The sequence below is a fragment of the Sceloporus undulatus genome, chromosome 1, assembly GCF_019175285.1.
Source record: "Sceloporus undulatus isolate JIND9_A2432 ecotype Alabama chromosome 1, SceUnd_v1.1, whole genome shotgun sequence".
NCBI lineage: Eukaryota > Metazoa > Chordata > Lepidosauria > Squamata > Phrynosomatidae > Sceloporus > Sceloporus undulatus.
In genome coordinates, this window is record NC_056522.1 from 201,196,639 (window position 1) to 201,215,744 (window position 19,106).

General features: G+C 41.5%; 1 protein-coding gene across 1 annotated transcript in view; it reads left to right on the plus strand.

Annotated features, from left to right (window-relative positions):
* Positions 1-19,106, plus strand: part of FRZB (frizzled related protein) — a 42,677-nt gene that overhangs the window by 20,943 nt on the left and 2,628 nt on the right. Inside the window, exons 3-6 of the mRNA XM_042458336.1 lie at positions 5,985-6,032; positions 11,006-11,071; positions 11,744-11,948; positions 12,545-12,608. Coding sequence (XP_042314270.1) covers positions 5,985-6,032; positions 11,006-11,071; positions 11,744-11,948; positions 12,545-12,608 — 383 coding nt within the window. The remainder of the gene's footprint in view (positions 1-5,984; positions 6,033-11,005; positions 11,072-11,743; positions 11,949-12,544; positions 12,609-19,106) is intronic.

A 19,106-nucleotide genomic window follows, 5' to 3' on the forward strand; every position in this document is an offset into this window, starting at 1 on the left:
GCTCACTTAGTACTAGTGTAATTTAGTGGGCTCTATACATATTTGTTTTTAAAGTTAATTTTTTGATAGCATTGCTTCTCAGTCAAGAAAACCTTTAGAGCAGTTTATTTGCAAAATAAAAAACCTGCAAATTAGCATTGTAAACAGATATATCACAAAAGGAAAAAGGGATGGGAAGAAAGGAGTTGCCTCAACTTGCCAACTCATCTCCTGCAACCTCCTAGAATGATTGCCTGTAATGATAGTGGAACAGGGTTTAGAAGAGTGATTTTTGGTTTACAATCCTCAAATTCCACAGACCATCATAATGAAATTTACTGCCCCTTCATGACATTGAAGATTTTATTTATTAAAGTTCATAGAATCATAGAGTTGGAAGAAACCACAAGGACCATCCAGTCCAACCCCTTTCCATGGAGAAAGGCATAATCAAAGCACTCCGAACAGATGGCTATCCATCCCCTGATAACCTCCACAGTAGGAGCCTCCACCACTCTTAAAGGCAGAGTGTTCCACTGCTGAACAGCTCTTACCGTCAGGAGGTTCTTCTTAATGTTTAAGTGGAATCACTTCTCCTGTAGCTGGAATCCATTGCTCCACATTCTAGTCTCTAGAACACGGAGCTGCAGAAAACAAGCTTGCTCCCTCTTCAATATGACATCCCTTCAAACATTTAAACATGCCTATCATGTCAACCCCGAACCTTCTCTTCTCCGCTCCCTAACCTGCTCCTCATAAGGCATGGTTTCCAGACTTTGCGCCATTTTGGTCACCTTCCTCTGGACATGCTCCAGCTTGTCCACATGCTCTTGAGCAACAGACTGCTAGCAAACACACAGTCACACATACACACTCAGCCCAAACTATCAGCCTTAACCTAACGGGCACAAGGTCATCAAAACCTACAACCTTGACCTAACAAATGCTCCCAAAAGACTCAGGGCTCAGTTTCTGTCTTATCTTTCTCTGATGTCTTGAATTCAAGGTGGCCTACATGTAATAAAATTGTTTTTCTGTACCTTTAAGTCAATTCTGGCTTTTGCCAACACATAGAATTTTCTACACAAGATTTCTTCAGAGGAAATTTACCACTGCCTTCCTCTGAGGCTGATAGTGACATGCCTAAGGTCATCCAGTGGGGATTGCATGGCTGAGCAGAGACTTTAACCTGTTCTCCCAGAGTTCTAGGGTCATTCACAATACATAATTATAAACACTATTATTCCACTTTAATTACCACGTTTCCTTACATTGAAATCCTTGGGATTTGAAGTTTAGGAAGTTTATGTAGAATTCTCAGCCAAAGAACTCCTCTAGTACCTCACCAAACTGCAAATCCCAGGATTGCACAAGATACAGCTTTTGCAATGATAATGGATTCATAATGTTACAATTGTTTTGTGTGGAAGTGCTCTGATCTCAACACTTAAAAGCACTACACTGTGCTGGCTCTCATAATAAGGTAGTTTTGTTGTTAACTGCTGTCAAATCATCTTCGACATAAAGTTTCTTTTTAATGTAGGTTTTTAAAAAAATGTTTTTAATTGTACTGTTTTTTAATGCTGTGAAGCCACTCCGAGTCCCAATCCTGGAAAAAGAGTGGGATACAAATAAATAAAATAAATAAAAAAATAAGGTAGCCTTATGAATGAGACACCTCCAAGTCACCCCACCATTAACAATCCTGCTCAGGTCTTATAGACTCAGGGTCACAGCTTCCTTAAATGTGTCTCTCCTTCTGGAATGTGGTCTTCCTCATTTATTATTATTATTATTAACCTTTATTTATGAAGCGCTGTAAATTTACACAGCGCTGTACATGCAATCTTTTTAGTTAGACGGTTCCCTGCCCTCGGGCTTACAATCTAAAAAGACAGGACACAGAAGGAGAAGGGAGTGGTGGAGGAAAGGGTAAGAGGTCCAGCAGTTCCTCTCTACCTCCGAGGCCTGGACCAAGGCAGATGGACTGGAGGGAGGGCTTAGCTTCAAAATGGAAGGTTAATCTTCATCCAGGGAAAATACATACTTTCAAGTAGGATAATACATATACAATACATAGCAATACAGGAAATGATTTGATAAACAGGCAACAAAAGAACATCAATAGCAAGCGACAATTATGCAATGCCTGGGAAGGCTTCTCTGAACAGGATGGTTTTCAACTCCGTTTTGAAGCTGGTTAAAGAAGTGATGGCTCTTGCTTGTGGGGGAAGAAGGTTCCAGGAGTGAGGGGCAGCAAGTGAAAAGGGGCGAATCTGGGATGGGGCAGAGGAAATCCTGGGCTGAGACAGGAACCCTTGACTACCAGAACGGATACCAAGCAGTATTGTCTTTTCTAGTGAGTTCTTCTTATGATAATGCCAAAGTATGACAGTCTCAGTTGAGTTATTTCCCATTCACATTCTAAAATTGTGGGTTTATCTTCGAATGGTTCTCCCTTGAATAAATCAGTGAGCCTGTGCTGTCCTGGCCCTGGTGCTTATCTGAGTTGGTCCCTAGGTCAGCGCAGGAATGAGCAGATGTTTACACACTGTCTCCACACCAACTTGGGACCTGCCACCAGCTCGTGCTCCTTACCTTGCCATGCCATTGCTCTTAGTCAGAAGCCCCCCATGGCCACATCTGATGCAGAAATGGGGTGCCAAGCTGCACCCACATGGCCAGATATTCCATTTCTCCCTCAGAGGCAGCAACGGGGGGCTTCTGAGTGAGAGTGATAGCGTGACATGGTATGCATCTAAGGGCTGTTGGATCAACTGGGATTTGCATGGGGTTTCCAGCAACTCTCTGGCAAACCAGAGCCAAATTACCCCAGGATAATGGCTGTTTACTCCAGGATTGGAAAGGATCCACCGAATCTTCATATGGTCTGGCAGGATCAGGCTCAATCCTGCCTCTTGGGTTTTGGCCTGCATCATCTTAATAAGATGGTATGAAGCCAGGGGGAACATAGGCCTTTTGGCCTCTGCAGACAACTCCTAAATCACCTTTGTATTTATTTTGATGATGCAGCGTGTTTCCCTGCTGGTTGTAGAACATCCACACTTTTGTTTTAATGTCCCTTTGATTTCTTTCTTGTGTAAGAAGCTTCCTTTTCTACCTTTTTCATTGTCATCTTGTGTTTCTCCACATTGATTACTATAGTAGTTGTCACTGCACACAAGCTACTGAACAGTTGTTTTCAGGGTTCTGATCTTATTTCTGTTCCCTTTTACTTTTGCTTCTCATCTGTCCTTAACTACCTAAAAAGTTTCATTTTCATCCATTGAGACTTCTCTTTCTTTTTGGCTTCAGATAGTGTCTTTTTGCATTTTCTGACAGTGGCCCAAAACAGACAGGCCAAATGATGCACTTTCCGGCCATGTTCTGAGCATAGTGTTTAGATGATGCATGCCCCAAATGCAGCCGGAAACCGTGCCAATGCCCTGTCTTTTTGGCAGGCTGGTTCAGGACTGTGGCAATGACCAGACTGGGGCTGGGCATGTGCGGTAGCTGTGGCCCCGGTGCGAACGGTGCCACACCAGTCCCACCATGGTCCTTTTGGCCCATCTGTTTCAGGTCATAGTTGATAAATAGTACTAATACAGAAAATGAGTGAAACCTTTAAAAATATGAAAACACAAAGCAAAAGCAAATGAAAAATACAGCACCCATCCCAACACACAGCTTTCTGCTACAACTGATAGCAGTTGTCAAAGGTTGAAGGGCATTCATTTATTCTCTAGAACAGGGGTTCCCAACCTGTGCTCCCAGGAGCCCTTAGGGCTTCGTGTGCACTTCCCAAGTGGTCCATGGCTGCTCCAGGAAAATGAAAAAAATAAAAACTATATGAAATCAAAGAATAAGGATATATACTTCTCTATACTCCTAAACACCATTAACTTGTAAGACATGGGGTAGGCCTCCTAGGGGCTCCACCATAGAAATAAGAGCTCTACGAGTCAAAAGGTTGGAAACCCCTGCTCTAGAAGCTCCTAGTATTGAAGATATATCTCTGCCTCTTTGGTAGTAGGAACCTGGCCAGCCTGTGCAACAAATTCAGTGAAAAGGTGTACTGCACAAAGACAAGCATTCATCAGTGTGCATTGCTCTTTCCTACACATTTGACTCTTCTTTGAATGCCAGCCTCAGTCATGAAAGATGTGTAGCAGGGCAAAGAGACTTCCTTCTGTCTGCTAAGTGAACTTTTTCTAAGGTTCACGGTCATTGTCCGGATTCTCTTTGGCTTTAATAGGATATATGAGTGACTCTGACAGATTGCACGTGCCTAAACACCATAAAACAATGACTGTATTGAGACTCTGGAATATGTTCAACGGGTGTACTTCCTGAGCAGAACAGAAATACTTGGCAAGAAATGTGGAACTTGAAATTGTATCTTCTGCCCTTTTGTATCACTCTATCTCAAAGAAGAATATTTGTGGCATGTTGAGATTTTTTAGACTGTAAATTTAATTATTTCACCAGTATACTGATCAATCTTTACTTGAACTGGTGGGCATTTTATTGTGAGGCCACATTTTAATGAAGGAATATATGCAATTTTAAAGGCTGTTTTGACTCCTGTGTGTTACTGTCATACAAGGTAGGTGAGCTCTGGGAGTCCAGGCAACAATTTTCATCCCCTCACACACAAAATGGGAAGTGATTGGAAGATATAACTTTCAGTTTTGTAAAACCCCTTTTTGAGGGGTTTTGAAGAAACAACAAGGAACTTTGTTTTTAAGGGGAATCACTGCTCCAGGAGGCTTTCAATTCTCATTTCAACCTCAATCTTTTCAGTGGGATGGCATTTTTTTTCAGGATGGGGGAGACTCTGGGAGGGCCATAGGGATAACAAAAATTGGTCTTGGAGCCACATCATTCCCACTCATGATGAAATGAGTAATTAAATAGAAAATGGTATTTCCTTCTACTCATGTGGTATATTTTGCTTATTCAACCATCAACATTATCTTATATAGCATTTCACTGTCTCACAAAAGGCCCCTACATTGGGGTTTTGTTTATGAAAATGTATTTACAGTTAATTGAGTAAATATTCAGATAAATGGAAGTTAGATAACAGCCCTTGTCCTTTTGTACTGTTACATGAGTTTTTGTTGTTGTTACTAAGAGCAAGAGCTCACATGTGGTAGTTCCTACACAAAAAGAATTCATTTCTTGCCAAAAGGGTGGAGCATGGACTACTTGAATGAGGTTTGCTTGTATACATGTAAGCCTTCATTTGCACAATTCTTTATCTATTACAAGAGGTGAGAATTGTAAGGCCCTCCAGTTGTGTTGTTGGAGTCTACTCCCATCATCCCTAACCATCTTTGCCAGTGATGAGGAATGCTGGGAGCTGCAATCTAACAGCATCTGGAAGGCTGTATGATTCCCACCCATATCTGTTGAGTGGCTATGTGGGTGAGCTTCACACATCCACAAAGCTTATACCATTTCTCCAGCAGCCCAATAGGTATGGAGAAAGAGGGAGGGAGAGAAAGTGATGCCAGAGATGTGGGTTGACTGTTAGCTTTGGCCCTATTTACCACCTACTCTACCTTTTAGGGGACTCAATATGAAAAAAAAATATGATCAGCTGGTGCTGTAAATACAGATCTTGGAATATTTACTTTTTACACTATAATTCCCACAGTCTCCCAGCCAGAATGGACAGCAGCCACAATGGATAGAGAGTTCTAGGAACCGTAACTTAATAAATTAACTGTTTGAAATTCTGATTTTTCTAAGGTAGACAATTTTTTTAAAAAAAATGTAGAATTGCTTCTGCATTTTAATACTGTGCCCACTGTGCTATCAAAGACAGTGGCTATAAAATTGCCATGCCTTTACGTCACCCTCCTTTCCCCCAATAATGTAGTTTTAGTTATTCTCTAATATTTAATGAATTAAAATTTAAGCATTTTAATATGGCTGTGTTACATAATCCATTATTAAAAATACTAACACTTCTTTACATATTTAACCATTCATGCCAGATTTCCCTATGGATTCTAATAATGGCAACTGTAGAGGAAGCAGCACTGGTGAGTACATATTCATCTGATAAATTCATCCTCTTCTTCCTCCTCTTTCTCTGTTAAGACAATATCTTAACAAGGCAAAAGTAATATGATGCCAGTTTATTTTGTTTTGTTTTATGTATGAAGGGAAAAACTTGCCCTGGGAACAGGGACGTAGACAGGATTTTAGGAAGGGGGGGTCCAGACTAAGTGCCACCATTATAATGGGGCTTGGGTGCAGAGGCGCAGCAGCACACACCATTCATTTTTCTAATGGAAGTGGGGGTCTGGACCCCAAGATCCCCCCCTTGGCTACGTCCCTGCTGGGAACAAGAGATATATAGCAATGTAAAAGAGCAGCATTGTAAGCAGGGCCATTAGGCTAAGGGAGTTGTCTGATCTTGAGTGTCATGACGGCAGAATTTTGCTGATTATGCGACTCATTAAGTGTCTGCTACAAAGGAGAGGAAAGGGTGCTTGTGCATTTTTTAAAACCTCAGGTGCAAAAACGATATATTGGTCTTTGATATGACACATTTTGATTTGCGTGTGGGAGGGCTGGTGGTGGGAGATGTTTCTGTTCCACCTTAAATGGCAAAATGTCTTCCGTGGGGAGCAACTAAACTTTAGGCATATTATATGGAAGTGAAACATACTCCCTTCACCCAGACATTGGGAAAGCTGCTTTTGGACTGCATTTCCCACCATCCTCCATTCAGTATGATCATCAGTGTTGCCATTTTCCTGGGAATTCCCCAATTTCTGGGTAATAAAAAGCCTTTCCGGGGAATTTTCGGGTATCAAAAATTTGTGGGGAATTTCCGGGAAATTAAAACTTTCGGTTGGGGAATTAAAAGCCTTTCCGTTTATAAGGAATTGTTTCACTTCCCGCCCCCCCCCCCAATGGCCCAAAAGCCCCTCCCCCCCCCCCCATGGCCAACCAGGAAGTCCTCCCCCAAAATGTCTGACCCAGAAGTCCCCTCCCCCATTTGCCTTCCCATAGTGCTTTGGGGTCCCTTGACTCAGATGTCCCTCCCCTGATCCAGATCTCCAGGGAATTTGGAGGCATTTCGGGGATTTTCAGGGGGGTTTCCTTCAAGGGTGATTGGCAACACTGATGGTCATTGGCTAGGCTGGATGAGAGATTCTGAGAGACGCCCAAAAAATCAGTCTATTAGGACTGGGGAAAGTGTGACCTAGAACTGTTTTATGGCCACCAAAACCTGATTCGCAAAAGCTGTTTTAACTATCTGTAGTGTTAAAACTGTTCTAAGGAGTTATTTATTTTGTTTTTAGATGTTCTGGTAATTTCAAAGGGAAGCCCACATTATCATAGGAAGCTCCAGAACTAGTCTGAAACAGTTCAGTTCAGTTAGGCTTTCAGCTTGTCTGAAACCTGTGTGCTTCGCTACTGTTCAATAGCATAACAGTGCACAATGCCTTTCCATGCACGTATGTGTGTTTGTGCCCACAAGTTGCCTGTTGACTTATGGTGACCCCATTAATTTCATGGGGTTTCCTTAGGGAAGCAATACACAGAAGTGTTTTTGCTAATTCCTTCCTTTGAAATATAGCCTACAGCATCTGGTATTTGTTGGTCATCTCCCATCCAAGTACTATTCCTGCGTAGCCTTCAAAATCAGATAGGATCTGGTACCTTTTCATTCATACTGCTGCTTTTATCACTAAACTATCTTCTTAGCCCACCTCTCCAAAGGATTATATTGCAGGAAAAAATAAATCTACACAACCAGGTCAGAGTACAACTTCTCCAGTCAAAACATGTCTCAAGTGCTAGAAAAAGGGGTGTTTTGGCTTCACTCAGGCCTACAGAAGCAAGATCAACAAGCTGTCCTATCTGGGATCCTTCATTCTTAAGACAGAAATGAAGGGTGGCTGAGCATCCTGCTAATTGCTTCAAAAATAAGCTGAGCTTTTTAATGTTCAGATTGCAATCTTAAGAAGCTTCCAAGCCCCCCCCCCCCCAAAAAAAATCATAATATTCAGGAGACCTTAAAATCCTGATTTTTAGCCACCACTCCCTGCCTAGATCTCCATTAATCAAGTTCAATAAGCATGATCCCCCCCCTTTTTGAGCAGAATGGATCTTTCCCAGGGGTCTCAAAAAGAACATTTGAGGTTAGATGCAATCCATAGGGATAATTTTCCCTACCCCTGTTGTTGCTTCAAAATGTTGTGCTGTGATTTAAGGAAGCCCAGATTGAATCTTACATCTTTCCTGACCAAAAAAAATATTGTTTTATGAAAGTCTCTGCTCTGCATCTGCAAAATGTGCATAATAATATTTATCTGCTGTATAGGAAACTGTATTGTGAAGCACCTTCTACACAGTACTTTAAAGCAAAATGTTTTCTTCTAGATGCTGTTCGCAGCTCCCATCATCCCTTACCATTGACTGTACAGGGTAGGCTTGTTGGAAGTTAAAGTCCAACATCTGAAGAGCCATATGTTCTTAATACCTGGAGCTAAAAATTCATCATCACCATCATCTTTAAAATCTTATATAACTGTTCAAAGGATTTTGTTAGGATAGCATTCAAAGAAAAAATATTGAACTGAGCTTTTCTAAAGTGTAGTGTGAATGCTCTACTAGTAATGAATAATGTCTGTTCATAATACAGTATCTAATCACATAAAGCCTTACCCCTGGCAACTGGCAAAAACTTATGTATAAACATTACCCCTCTCTTCTTGGCTGGAAATGACACTTTTGTCTGTTTCACAAGATGAGCTTTGTTTTGTTTTTGAAGTTGCTTAGAAGATTCTCCAGATTTCTGTTTTCATTTTAAAAAATTACACTGCTGTATTTTGACAGGTGTAAGTACTTACACTGCATGGTAGGATAATATACTTAAGTTTCTTTTGCTGGCATCTTGTATTGCAGTTATGTATTTGTCACCTAAAGCTATGGTTCCATAACAGCTGTGTATTCAGATAAGCTACATATTTATTATTATGGCACTAGTGTCACCATCATAAATGTTCCCCTGAAACCCACCTTAAACTCCAGGGAGCCATTTTGAGTGATGAAGGTCTGCAACATGGTCAAATTGGGTACTTCAGGATGACATGGCTAGCTCCCTCCTGCCCCTGAGCCGCAGTGCAGTGAGGAGATGCTGGAAGGGGGCTGGCTGTTCATCTAGAAGTGCCCCACTCAACTGCACCCTGTCTCCATTACTTGGAGTGGCTCCCTGGAGTTTAAGATCGGTTTCTTATGTAGTTACAAATGCAATGCAGGATCTCTGCCAATATCAGCAAAATGGTGCATATTTTTTTCACACATGCTGTGTATTTACAGTTTTCTCCCCCCCCCCCCCCCCCCCAGCTGCAAAAACCTCATTAAGAACATGAAGTGAGGTGAGGGAGGGAGAAGGAGGGGAGGGAGAGATGCCAACAGCAGAGAGCAAGAAGCAAGGGCAAGGTGCATGGTAAGAGCAACATGTTTAGTAAGGAAGGGAGTAGTAGAGAAGGGAGATTGAGTGGTGTGAGTGACAGAGCACAACTCTGTGGTCAACCTCTGGCAGAGTTACACTTGAGGACCTAGCGATTCCTAGAGATAACATATCAAAACATTAAATAATCAAATCCACAAAAGTCGAAGCTGCAAATGTGGAGGGTCAACTGTATAGACTTCCTCCTTTCTTTGTCTGTTTTGCGTATCTGTTTTCGGCTTCTTCTCCTATCCACAGGTGTAGGCCATATCTGTGATCAATAAGCTGAGTGGAAGAAATTTTCCAACTTGGCAACCTGTTGAAATAGCAGCACTTGCTAGAGAGTGAACTTTCTGTAAATGGAGTTTAAGAGGTAGATTTGCTGTATTCTAACTCCTTTTATCATTTTTAAGTATTTTTTCAATATTGTCAAGTATTTAGTTCTATTTCATTGATCACATTTTAAATGTTTTTAATTATATTGTAATTATTTCAATTTGTAATCTAGTTTGAGTCCCAATTTGGGAAATGATGGGGTATAAATAGGGTTAATAATAGCTTAATAGTTTGAATTACTTTAAATAGTTATATAGAAGAGGGCATTTTGGCTTGTTTAGTTTGTCCTACAGGAGTAAGAGAAATTTACCCACTCAGACTTTGATTTCTGCATAACTATTAAATGTACTGTTATCTTCTGTATTGCTACTCCCTTGATACTGTGCACTGGCCATAACATAGCACAGTGATGGCAAACTTTTTAGAGGCCAGGTGCCCAAACTCAAAGGTGTTCCGGCACCAAAGGGTGGAACTTCTGGGGAGATGGGACTTCTGAAGGGTGGGACTTCTGCCTTCACTGCACTGGGGCTCGGGGACAGGAGGGACTTCCCCAAAGACAGCTAAAGGCCTGGGGGTGAGTGGGTGTTGAAGAGGAACAGACACACGCCTATTCCTCTTCTTCACCCATCCTCCCATCTTTCTGCATGCCCTCTAAAATGGCTTCGCGTGCCAGAGAGGTTCGCCACCATGGACCTAGCAAGACTGAGTCTTCAACTATGAATTGATTTTAATCAGGATATTGTATATAGTTTAAAGGAAATCAGGCAGTTCAGTTAGTAGCTCTATTCTGATCTTAAAGTAAACCTGAATTGTGGAGAATTCTGGCTTCTTGTGAATAAGAAAGTGTCCTGGTGCCTGCTGCTTTGTCACTCCCACATGTCTCCTTTTGCCAACAAACCAAGAATACTCCCTTTAAGATATTTGGCTGATCCTCCTTTTAATAAGCCAGGAACAAATTTTGGCTTGTGATTCTGGCTTAGTGAGGGAAGAAAACCAGAGATTCTGTTTCAGGTGTTGGGGGGGGGGGAATTATAGAGTTTTTTAAATTACTCCCAATGATGGAAGGAACCACATGGTGTGAACTGAGTAGCAGGCCTTCAACAACTAGAATTCTCTGCCTGTCTGGATTATCTAGATGCACAAACATGCCTGTGACTTACATTTCTTTGTTGTTTCTTTGCTCTAATGCAAGGAATTCCTTTTTTTTAGAGCGCTGTAAATGCAAGCCTATAAAAGCTACCCAGAAGACTTATCTTCGGAACAATTACAACTATGGTACGTGAGATTTCCTGGTAGCTGCCAGCCTTTAAAGGAGAAAAGAAGCATGGGGAGTGTGAGTGATATGTGCCAGAAACTCATTAGAAAAGACAATAATGCTAGGAAAGGTGGAGGGAAGTAGAAACAGAGGAAGACCGTATGGTCAAAAGTTATCATTTATCTTTTTTAAAAATCATTTTCCCAGGGACCCACCCATTTTGTCATCACAACCTCTATAAAGGGTTTGACTATCTTAAGGTCACCAAGTGAGTTTCATGGCTCATTGGGGCTAGAAGATGTCTCCCAAATTCCTATCCTACACACTAATCACTGTGTCTCACTGGCTTTCTGGCAGTAATCAAGACCAAACAGGGCTGATAAATTTGAAATACAAATTGGATAGATAAAAATATAATGGTTTTACAAAAATGATATTTACTATCACATTTTTACAAAATTAAACATAATAATAACAATAACAATAATTTTAAGAAAAGCAAGGTCTTGTTAAGTAATAATGATTATGATGGTGATAATAGCAGTGATAATAATGCCAGCTAGACTGATAATGTATTAGCAAGATACTTAATTTCTGAAAACTGTTTTTGTTCACAGTGAGAAGTAAAAGATCTCAAATAAAAACAACCAGGATGTTTTATTGTAATGGCTTTCTCTGTTATTTTTCTATAGTCATTCGGGCTAAAGTGAAGGAAGTGAAGACCAAATGTCACGACGTCACTGCAGTAGTTGAAGTAAAGGAGATTCTGAAATCTTCCTTGGTGAACATTCCCAGAGACACTGTTAACCTGTACACAAACTCTGGTTGCCTGTGCCCACCTCTCAATGCAAATGAAGAATACATTATCATGGGTTATGAAGATGAAGAACGCTCCAGGTAAACGTTCCCTTTCTCCTTTTCTCCTGTTGGCTCTGATTAGAAACTATGAAGAGAAGAGAAGAGAAACTTGTCAGAATTTATTTTGGACAAAATGCTTTGGATTATAAGTCTTTTTACTATGCCACTATATGGACAGCTTATATATGAATAACAAAGGAGGTAGAAAATGAACAGCAGCAACAAAAAAATCTTAAACCCCCCCATGCAAAAAAATGAGGACTTGCTAAATGCTTTATAGTGTAAACGGGGTATAAGTAACTTCCCAGAAGCTGACAAAGGCTATTGTGTTTTCTAAGACTGTGCTGGGATGGTGGTGATCATGCAGTTTGCAGACTCCATTGGCCCTTACAGATTTGTGGTCTTTCCACGAACCTGCTGCCACTTCCCCAACCCATTATTCCCTTTCCCTTTTTTGGTAATTAAAACTCCATTTCCCCCCAAACGATCACTCTGGGGTGCATGGGCATTTGATGCTACAGGCACACCACAGGCTATGTATTACTCATTCCTGAAATAGATAGACAGGCAGACAGACAACACACACACACATGTCTGCATGATATAACACATGCTGTTATTTCCATAAACATTAGATTACTCTTGGTTGAAGGCTCCATAGCTGAGAAATGGAAAGATCGTCTTGGTAAAAAAGTGAAGGTAAGAATAAGTTTCATTAATTTGTTCAATCATATTTGATCTTGGTTATAGTCTGATTTATTTGTCCTGTCACTAAATCTGTCCCATCAATAAATGTGCTTTTATACTCAGAGGTAAGTCAAATTGAATGCAATGGGATTTACTGCGAAGTGAGCAAAGATATAATCCATCAACACACTGGAATGATTCCCTGAGCAAATTTGGTTTTCCTTTTTACTGTAACCTCACAACATCTTGTGCCAGCATGTTGTAGTGGTTTGAGCATTTGACTATGACTCTAGAGACCAGGGTTTCAATCCCTGCTGAGCCATGCAAATCCACTTAGTGATCCTGGCCAAGTCACATGCTCTCAGGCCGTTATCATACGTGAGATATGTGCCCCCATCCCGAAGGAAATGCCAAGCAGGGCCAATTCGAAAATTCTCCGTCTTAGGAGGAAGCAAATTACATGATTAATTACACGTGAAGAGCAACACTGTGGTCGTTCCAAATGCAAAGCGGAGCAAGTGCAAAATAAATTATCACAAAAGTACATACCATGCGGATTCTCCAATTTGAATTGGGATCCTTCTGCATGCCCAGTAGGGCTCTGAACGCATCATGAACTTTAAGGCTTCCAGGGTGAAGAAGGTAGCCACTTCTCCTGTTTCCTGTTTCGCATGAAATATAGAAAATAAAGTCCAGAAAGTGTTGTTGAATAAAAAACAATTAAATGATTATTCTATCCATATTCTAACAAATATTTTAATTACAATACCTCCCAAAATATTTGCCATAAAATGCTGTGAATAAATGACAAAGTTATCAAGATAATCAAACATCTTAGTAATTCACTGAAATTCCACAATGTACTGCTCTCGGTTTAGAGGGACATTATTCACACAATAGAGTCTCGTATTCTTCCTGCCTCATCAGGCTTCTCAGCTTAAAAAGTTGCCTCCTGTTTATGCCCACCCCCATCATGCTCTCTAGAGGAAAACTGCAGAGTTACTTAATGAATCACTATGCTTTATACCACATTTAACTATCAGCTACCTATGTGCATTCATGGGCAGTTTCTTCTTTCTTCCTCCTCCTCAGTTTAAATGTATATATTTTCCCCAAGATTTGGACTAGGCAGCTTGCAAATAAAAAATAATTACAATATAGTTAAAATATGAACACAGCCAGAATTAAAATAAAATGAAAACTCTTAAAAGTATTAAAAATTGAAAACATGCACTTTAAAAAGAATAAAAAAGGAGTTTTAAAAAAATACAGTTTAAAACAATACAGCACCCTCTTAAAGGCCTTTCCTAAAAATCATTCAGGTCTGAAAGCCTGTCAGAATTTTTTTTTTAAAAAATAGTCAGAATATCATATGTCTCCCTGTCAGAAAATGATCATTGTGTATTATTTTAGAGCTGGCAAAACATTGGTTGCTTTTTTTTAAAAAAATGCACAATTGGTTGGCTATGCCACTGCAACACATAGGAGGTGGGATCTGTGTCAGTGCCACTAAACTGGGTTAGGCAGTTGCCTAAGGTGGTGATGTGCCAGAAGCAGTGAATTAAAGTCTCTCTTGGTGTCCTGGAAAGCTGCCTATGCCGGCTCTCCCCAACACCCCAGGAAGATTCTGGCAGTGCCAGAAGAAAAAGGTAGCAGCAGCTCTGCCCACACCCCAAGAAAGAGGTGGATGGCCCAACCATGGCACCCTTGCCCTCCCACAACATCAAAGGCATTAAGAAAACCTGCAGTAGAGTTTGGGTCTGGTGTATTGGGGCATGGGGATCTCACAGCGGTGTCCTTCACCTCTGTCTTAGGTGGAAGCACCACATTCTTTCTTCTCCTCTTGGAAAGGAGAATGCACACCTCAGCTGTTTCCTCTTCCTGTGGCATAGTAAGAGGCATAAACAATACCATCAACTCTGTTTCTTCCTCTTGTCCTCTCCTACTTTGGAGGGTAGATGTGGTAACCACCTTCTTCAAAACATGTATGGCTTTTTTTTGTGGTCATTTAAACTGATCAGCAATTTGCTTTATTTCATAGTGGGAATGCACCCATACTCTGCCTCCCCCCCCCCCATGAAACCCCAGGCTCTAGGTGCCTTATGCAGGAGATTGTGTGTGCTCTCTGGGCTGTTTAACACAAACTCCCCCTGACCCGTGCTTCTGCCAAGTTTGCTGCTACCCTGCTACATTTTGGCAGTTTAGCAGCAAAAAACAAGTGCACTTTTTACTTGTAGTAGGTGTATGCCTTGTTTTCAAGTAAAGATGTACAACAGGTCCATGGCCCACTTTTCTGAGTCGCGAATCCCTGGAGGTTGTATGAACTGCCCAAAATGCTCAAACCCCCATGCCCAGATACAAACAAAAATTCACTTTGGGATTTTAAAAACAACAACAACAACAAGTGTGTGTGTGTGTGTGTGTGCGCGCGCGCACATACATGCCTTCTGATCACCGGTTGAATTAGGGCAACCCATGAATTTCAGAGGATTTTCTTAGGTAAGGAATACTCAAAGGTGGTTTTGCCAGTTGCTTCCTCCAGCACCTAGTATTGCTTGGCAGTTTCTCACCTAAGTACTAAACACAGCTGACCCTGCTTAGCTTCTAAGATCAGACAGGATCTGGTGCCTTCAAGGTAGTAAGGCTGTAATGCAAATGTGTGCACACACACAGTGAAACAGGGGAACTATAACTTAAAAGGTGGATTGATACTCCTGGAGATTTACCAAAGAGGCAACTGGCCTCCCCCTTCTTTTTCTCCCAGAAAAAAGTGGGATGTCTGGAAGGGATCAAAAGCTACAAAAACATCCTGGGGGTGGGCATACTTTGCCCCCTCCTGTTTCAAGTGAAGAGTGGAAGTATTTTGCCACTACCACCATACTTCCAAAATATGGTGGTGTGATGGTGGCAGGGTGTTTGTGCCCTCTGGGGAATTTGCATGTTGCCCACTGTGTCCTAGTAGGAAAGGCGTTGATGTCATAAGTAGATAGAAACTAAATATATAATTGCCCTGAAAGGAATTGTCTGGAACATTATTCAGTGCTTTTGTTTTGTTTTCTTCTTTCCTGAGACAAGACAGCAGACAGTTCACTTCTTTGTTCCAGTTTATAGTCTACAGAGAGATAACCTTTCTTTTTGCAGTGTTTTTGTCACCTCCTTTTAAGCCAAACTGTCTGGGAGTCTTAACATATTACTCATATTTACTGGCTTCTTGCATGCTCAAGCAAACTGTATTTTATATTTAATAACACATTCCCATAAACCTCATTCTAAATGTGGATCTCCCAAATTCCAGTCCAACATTCTGTACTATTGAATAATACTGGCTGTAAATGCAGTCTGCCTAGTATTGTTTGCTTTCATTAACATCCCACTTTTCCTCAAGATGGTAAACATAATTCTCCTCCTCATTTTGTCCTCATGTCAACCCTGAAGTATATCTTTATGGCAGAAAGGGGAATTTGAACCCAGGTCTGCCTAGTCCTAGCACAACACTTTAACCACTCCACTGTCTATCTCTTTTGGATCTTCAGTAAAGTACACTAAGGCCCCATTCCCACTGGCTTATAACGCGGATCAGGATGTGAATCATGGGTGCATCGTTTCCATTTGAGCGCGCATTCAACCCACATTGCTCCGATATCGTTCCCATTGGAATTTGAATCTGAATTGAATTATCCTGAAAAACCTGAATTATAGGTCGATAAACCGGTTTTAAAAACCAGTGGCTTTTTAGTGAGTTTTCCTGTGCCTCCATAGTCTGATTCGGGGCAAATGAATGGGAACGAAAGGGTGTCTGATTCGGGAACCTGGGGATGGGAGGAGCAGCGCTCAAGGGGCTGGCCTGGAGGTGTCACCCTCTTTCTTCTCTTTCTGCATCGCTGGCGCCATTTTCTTCTGTTTGCATAGTCTTTCCTCCAGTAGATTGGGAAGCAGGGTAAGGCGATTGCACTACGTTGAGCTCCAAACACAGTAAACACATTACTCCCCCTGCAACCTCCCCTCTGCTCCACATTCATAGACCGATGTGTGAGGAGAGCCATTGAACACCATTTTAAACTATATTTTTTCTTTTTTCTTCTTTTCTTTTTTCACCTCTGCCTGAATGCCTGAGCACCAGATGAGCTTTGCAGTACATGCCTGCTTGATCGCTCCCCAGACAGCCCAGGGAGCAGTGGGGGAGGCAAAGGAATTTGGGGTGATTAGAGGCTCCTCTTCTCTCATTCCCAAAGGGAGTCTGGGGAAACACAGAAGAGCCTGGATGCCAAGGGATTTGAGGGGAATAGAGGCTCCTCTTCTCTCTTTCCTAGAGGGAGTCTGGGGAGACACAGAAGAGCCTCGGATGCAAGGGGTTTAGGACAAATAGAGGCTGCTTCTCTCTTCCAGAGGGAGTCTGGGCAGACACAGAAGAGCCTCAGATGCAAAGGGATTTGAGGGGAATAGAGGCTCCTTCTTCCTTTCTCAGAGGGGAAAAGCGCCTAAGCGACTGATTGACTGTGACGACAAGTGCTTAAGCACTTGACTGACAGCTGATTTTAAAAAAGGGGGGTTCCGGAAGGGCAATGGGAACGGGGAGCAAAATAACCCGCTTCAAATTACCACAGGGAAAATACCAATGGGAACGAAAACAGGGGTAAAAAAAAACTGGGTCTGTTTGCACCCGTTTTTAATGGGAATGATTGGTCAGATTCGATTACGACTCGGGGAAAAAATCCGAGTCAGAATCGCAGCAAAATAAACTGCTTTTTTTGCCCAGTGGGAATGGGGCCTAAGTGTCCACCTTCCCTTTAGAATTGATCCAACAGGTCAGAGGTTCATTTCTCCCCTCCCAACAATTCATAGCCAGCTCTTTTTTTCTCCGATCCCACCCTCTTTGTTCCTTAATCCATGGAGTCTCTCTCTCCAACAAGAGAGATTAGATTGTCAAGACCTCAAGCAAGCAGCCAGTGCATCATTTGAAATCACATATATATCTATCCTTTGAGGCAAACTATTTATATATTCAATAAAGTGGGCTTATGAGTCCATGGAAAGTCATGCCACGATATATTTGTTTACCATTTGAAATGAAGACCAATGTGGCTATATCTCCAATGCTAATAATGCTACAATATTGTAGAAGCAGAGAATAAAAACTCATTGTTATTGTCCTGAGATACCTGGTGGAATTATAGCATTTTTCCAAAAGTCTCCATATACACAAACAAAGCCAGCCGAGCCATGAAAGAGATGGGAATATTTTGCAGCAAACTGCAGAAAGCAAAGTATTGCTTTCTAATCCCAGGCTAGTACCTTTGTTAACATATCCTGTCGTGTTACTCATCTACTGATTTTATATGTGCCAGCTCTCCCTTCCTCAGTTGTGACCACTTGTGATACTCACTCTTAGCTCAAGCTGTTTTACTGTCCTCTGTGCAAGAACATAGAACCACCACTACAGTTGTTGTATGCCTTCAAGCCATTTCTGACTTATGGCAACCCTAAGGTGGCCCTGTCACTACAGTGCTGCATTCTCTGAAGATGTCAGCCACAGATGCTGGCGAAACATCAGGAAGAAAATTTTCTAGAACATGGCCATATAGCCTGAAAAACCCACAAAAAACCATGGATGCCGGCTATGAAAGCCTTTGACTTCACAGTCCTGCAAGCTTATAACTAAAGGGGAGAGCCATGCTTATGTAATTAGGCACAGAACAGGGGTTTCTGTTTCCAAGCAGGGGAAAGTGTCGGATTTTGGTAACTCCCACAGTGCCTGCTCCTAAAATTCAGTGTCATTTCCTCAGGAGCCTGTGCTTACTGTAAACTGTGGCCAATCTTTTCCCAAGGTATAGATTACATATAGCAGTGTGTAAAATGATGCATGTAGACTGGTGTGTGAACAGCATTGTGAACATATGGCAAGCGGGGCCTGGGGCCAGCAAACAGAACCCAGTCCCCCCCCCCCCCTTTTTTTTTTTACACATCTGTTTCTCCACAGAACAAACTACTGAACTGGGTGCTGGGAGAGAGTGTTTTTTTCCAGATTGACATCTTTGTCTTGTCTTGGCCATAAGCTTCGAAGAGTGTCAAACTGCGGTTTGGATTACATTCTTGGGCTGCTCTCCTGCTCAGCTGATACATTCATATCCTTTAACTGCTTTTTTCATTCTACTTCCCCCATACCCCATGGATCCACAGATAGCTTCACTTAAGCTTTATTTTTAAAAGCAATAATGCTAAGTGCAAGCCAGTTCAGTCTTTAGTCAAGACATCCCAGATTAAAAGTAATGAATAAATATTATTTGTTACACACTCTTTAATAACTTGTTAACATTAAACCAAACACTTCTTATCACAAACATAATGTGTTATGTTGTTGTTGTGTGCATTCAGAACGTTTCTGACTTATGGCGATCCTATTACAGGTTTTTCTTGACAAGTTTCTTCAGAGGGGGGTTGCCACTGCCAGCCTCTGAGGCTGAGAGTATGTGATTTGCCTAAAGTCATCCAGTAGATTTTCATAACTGAGCT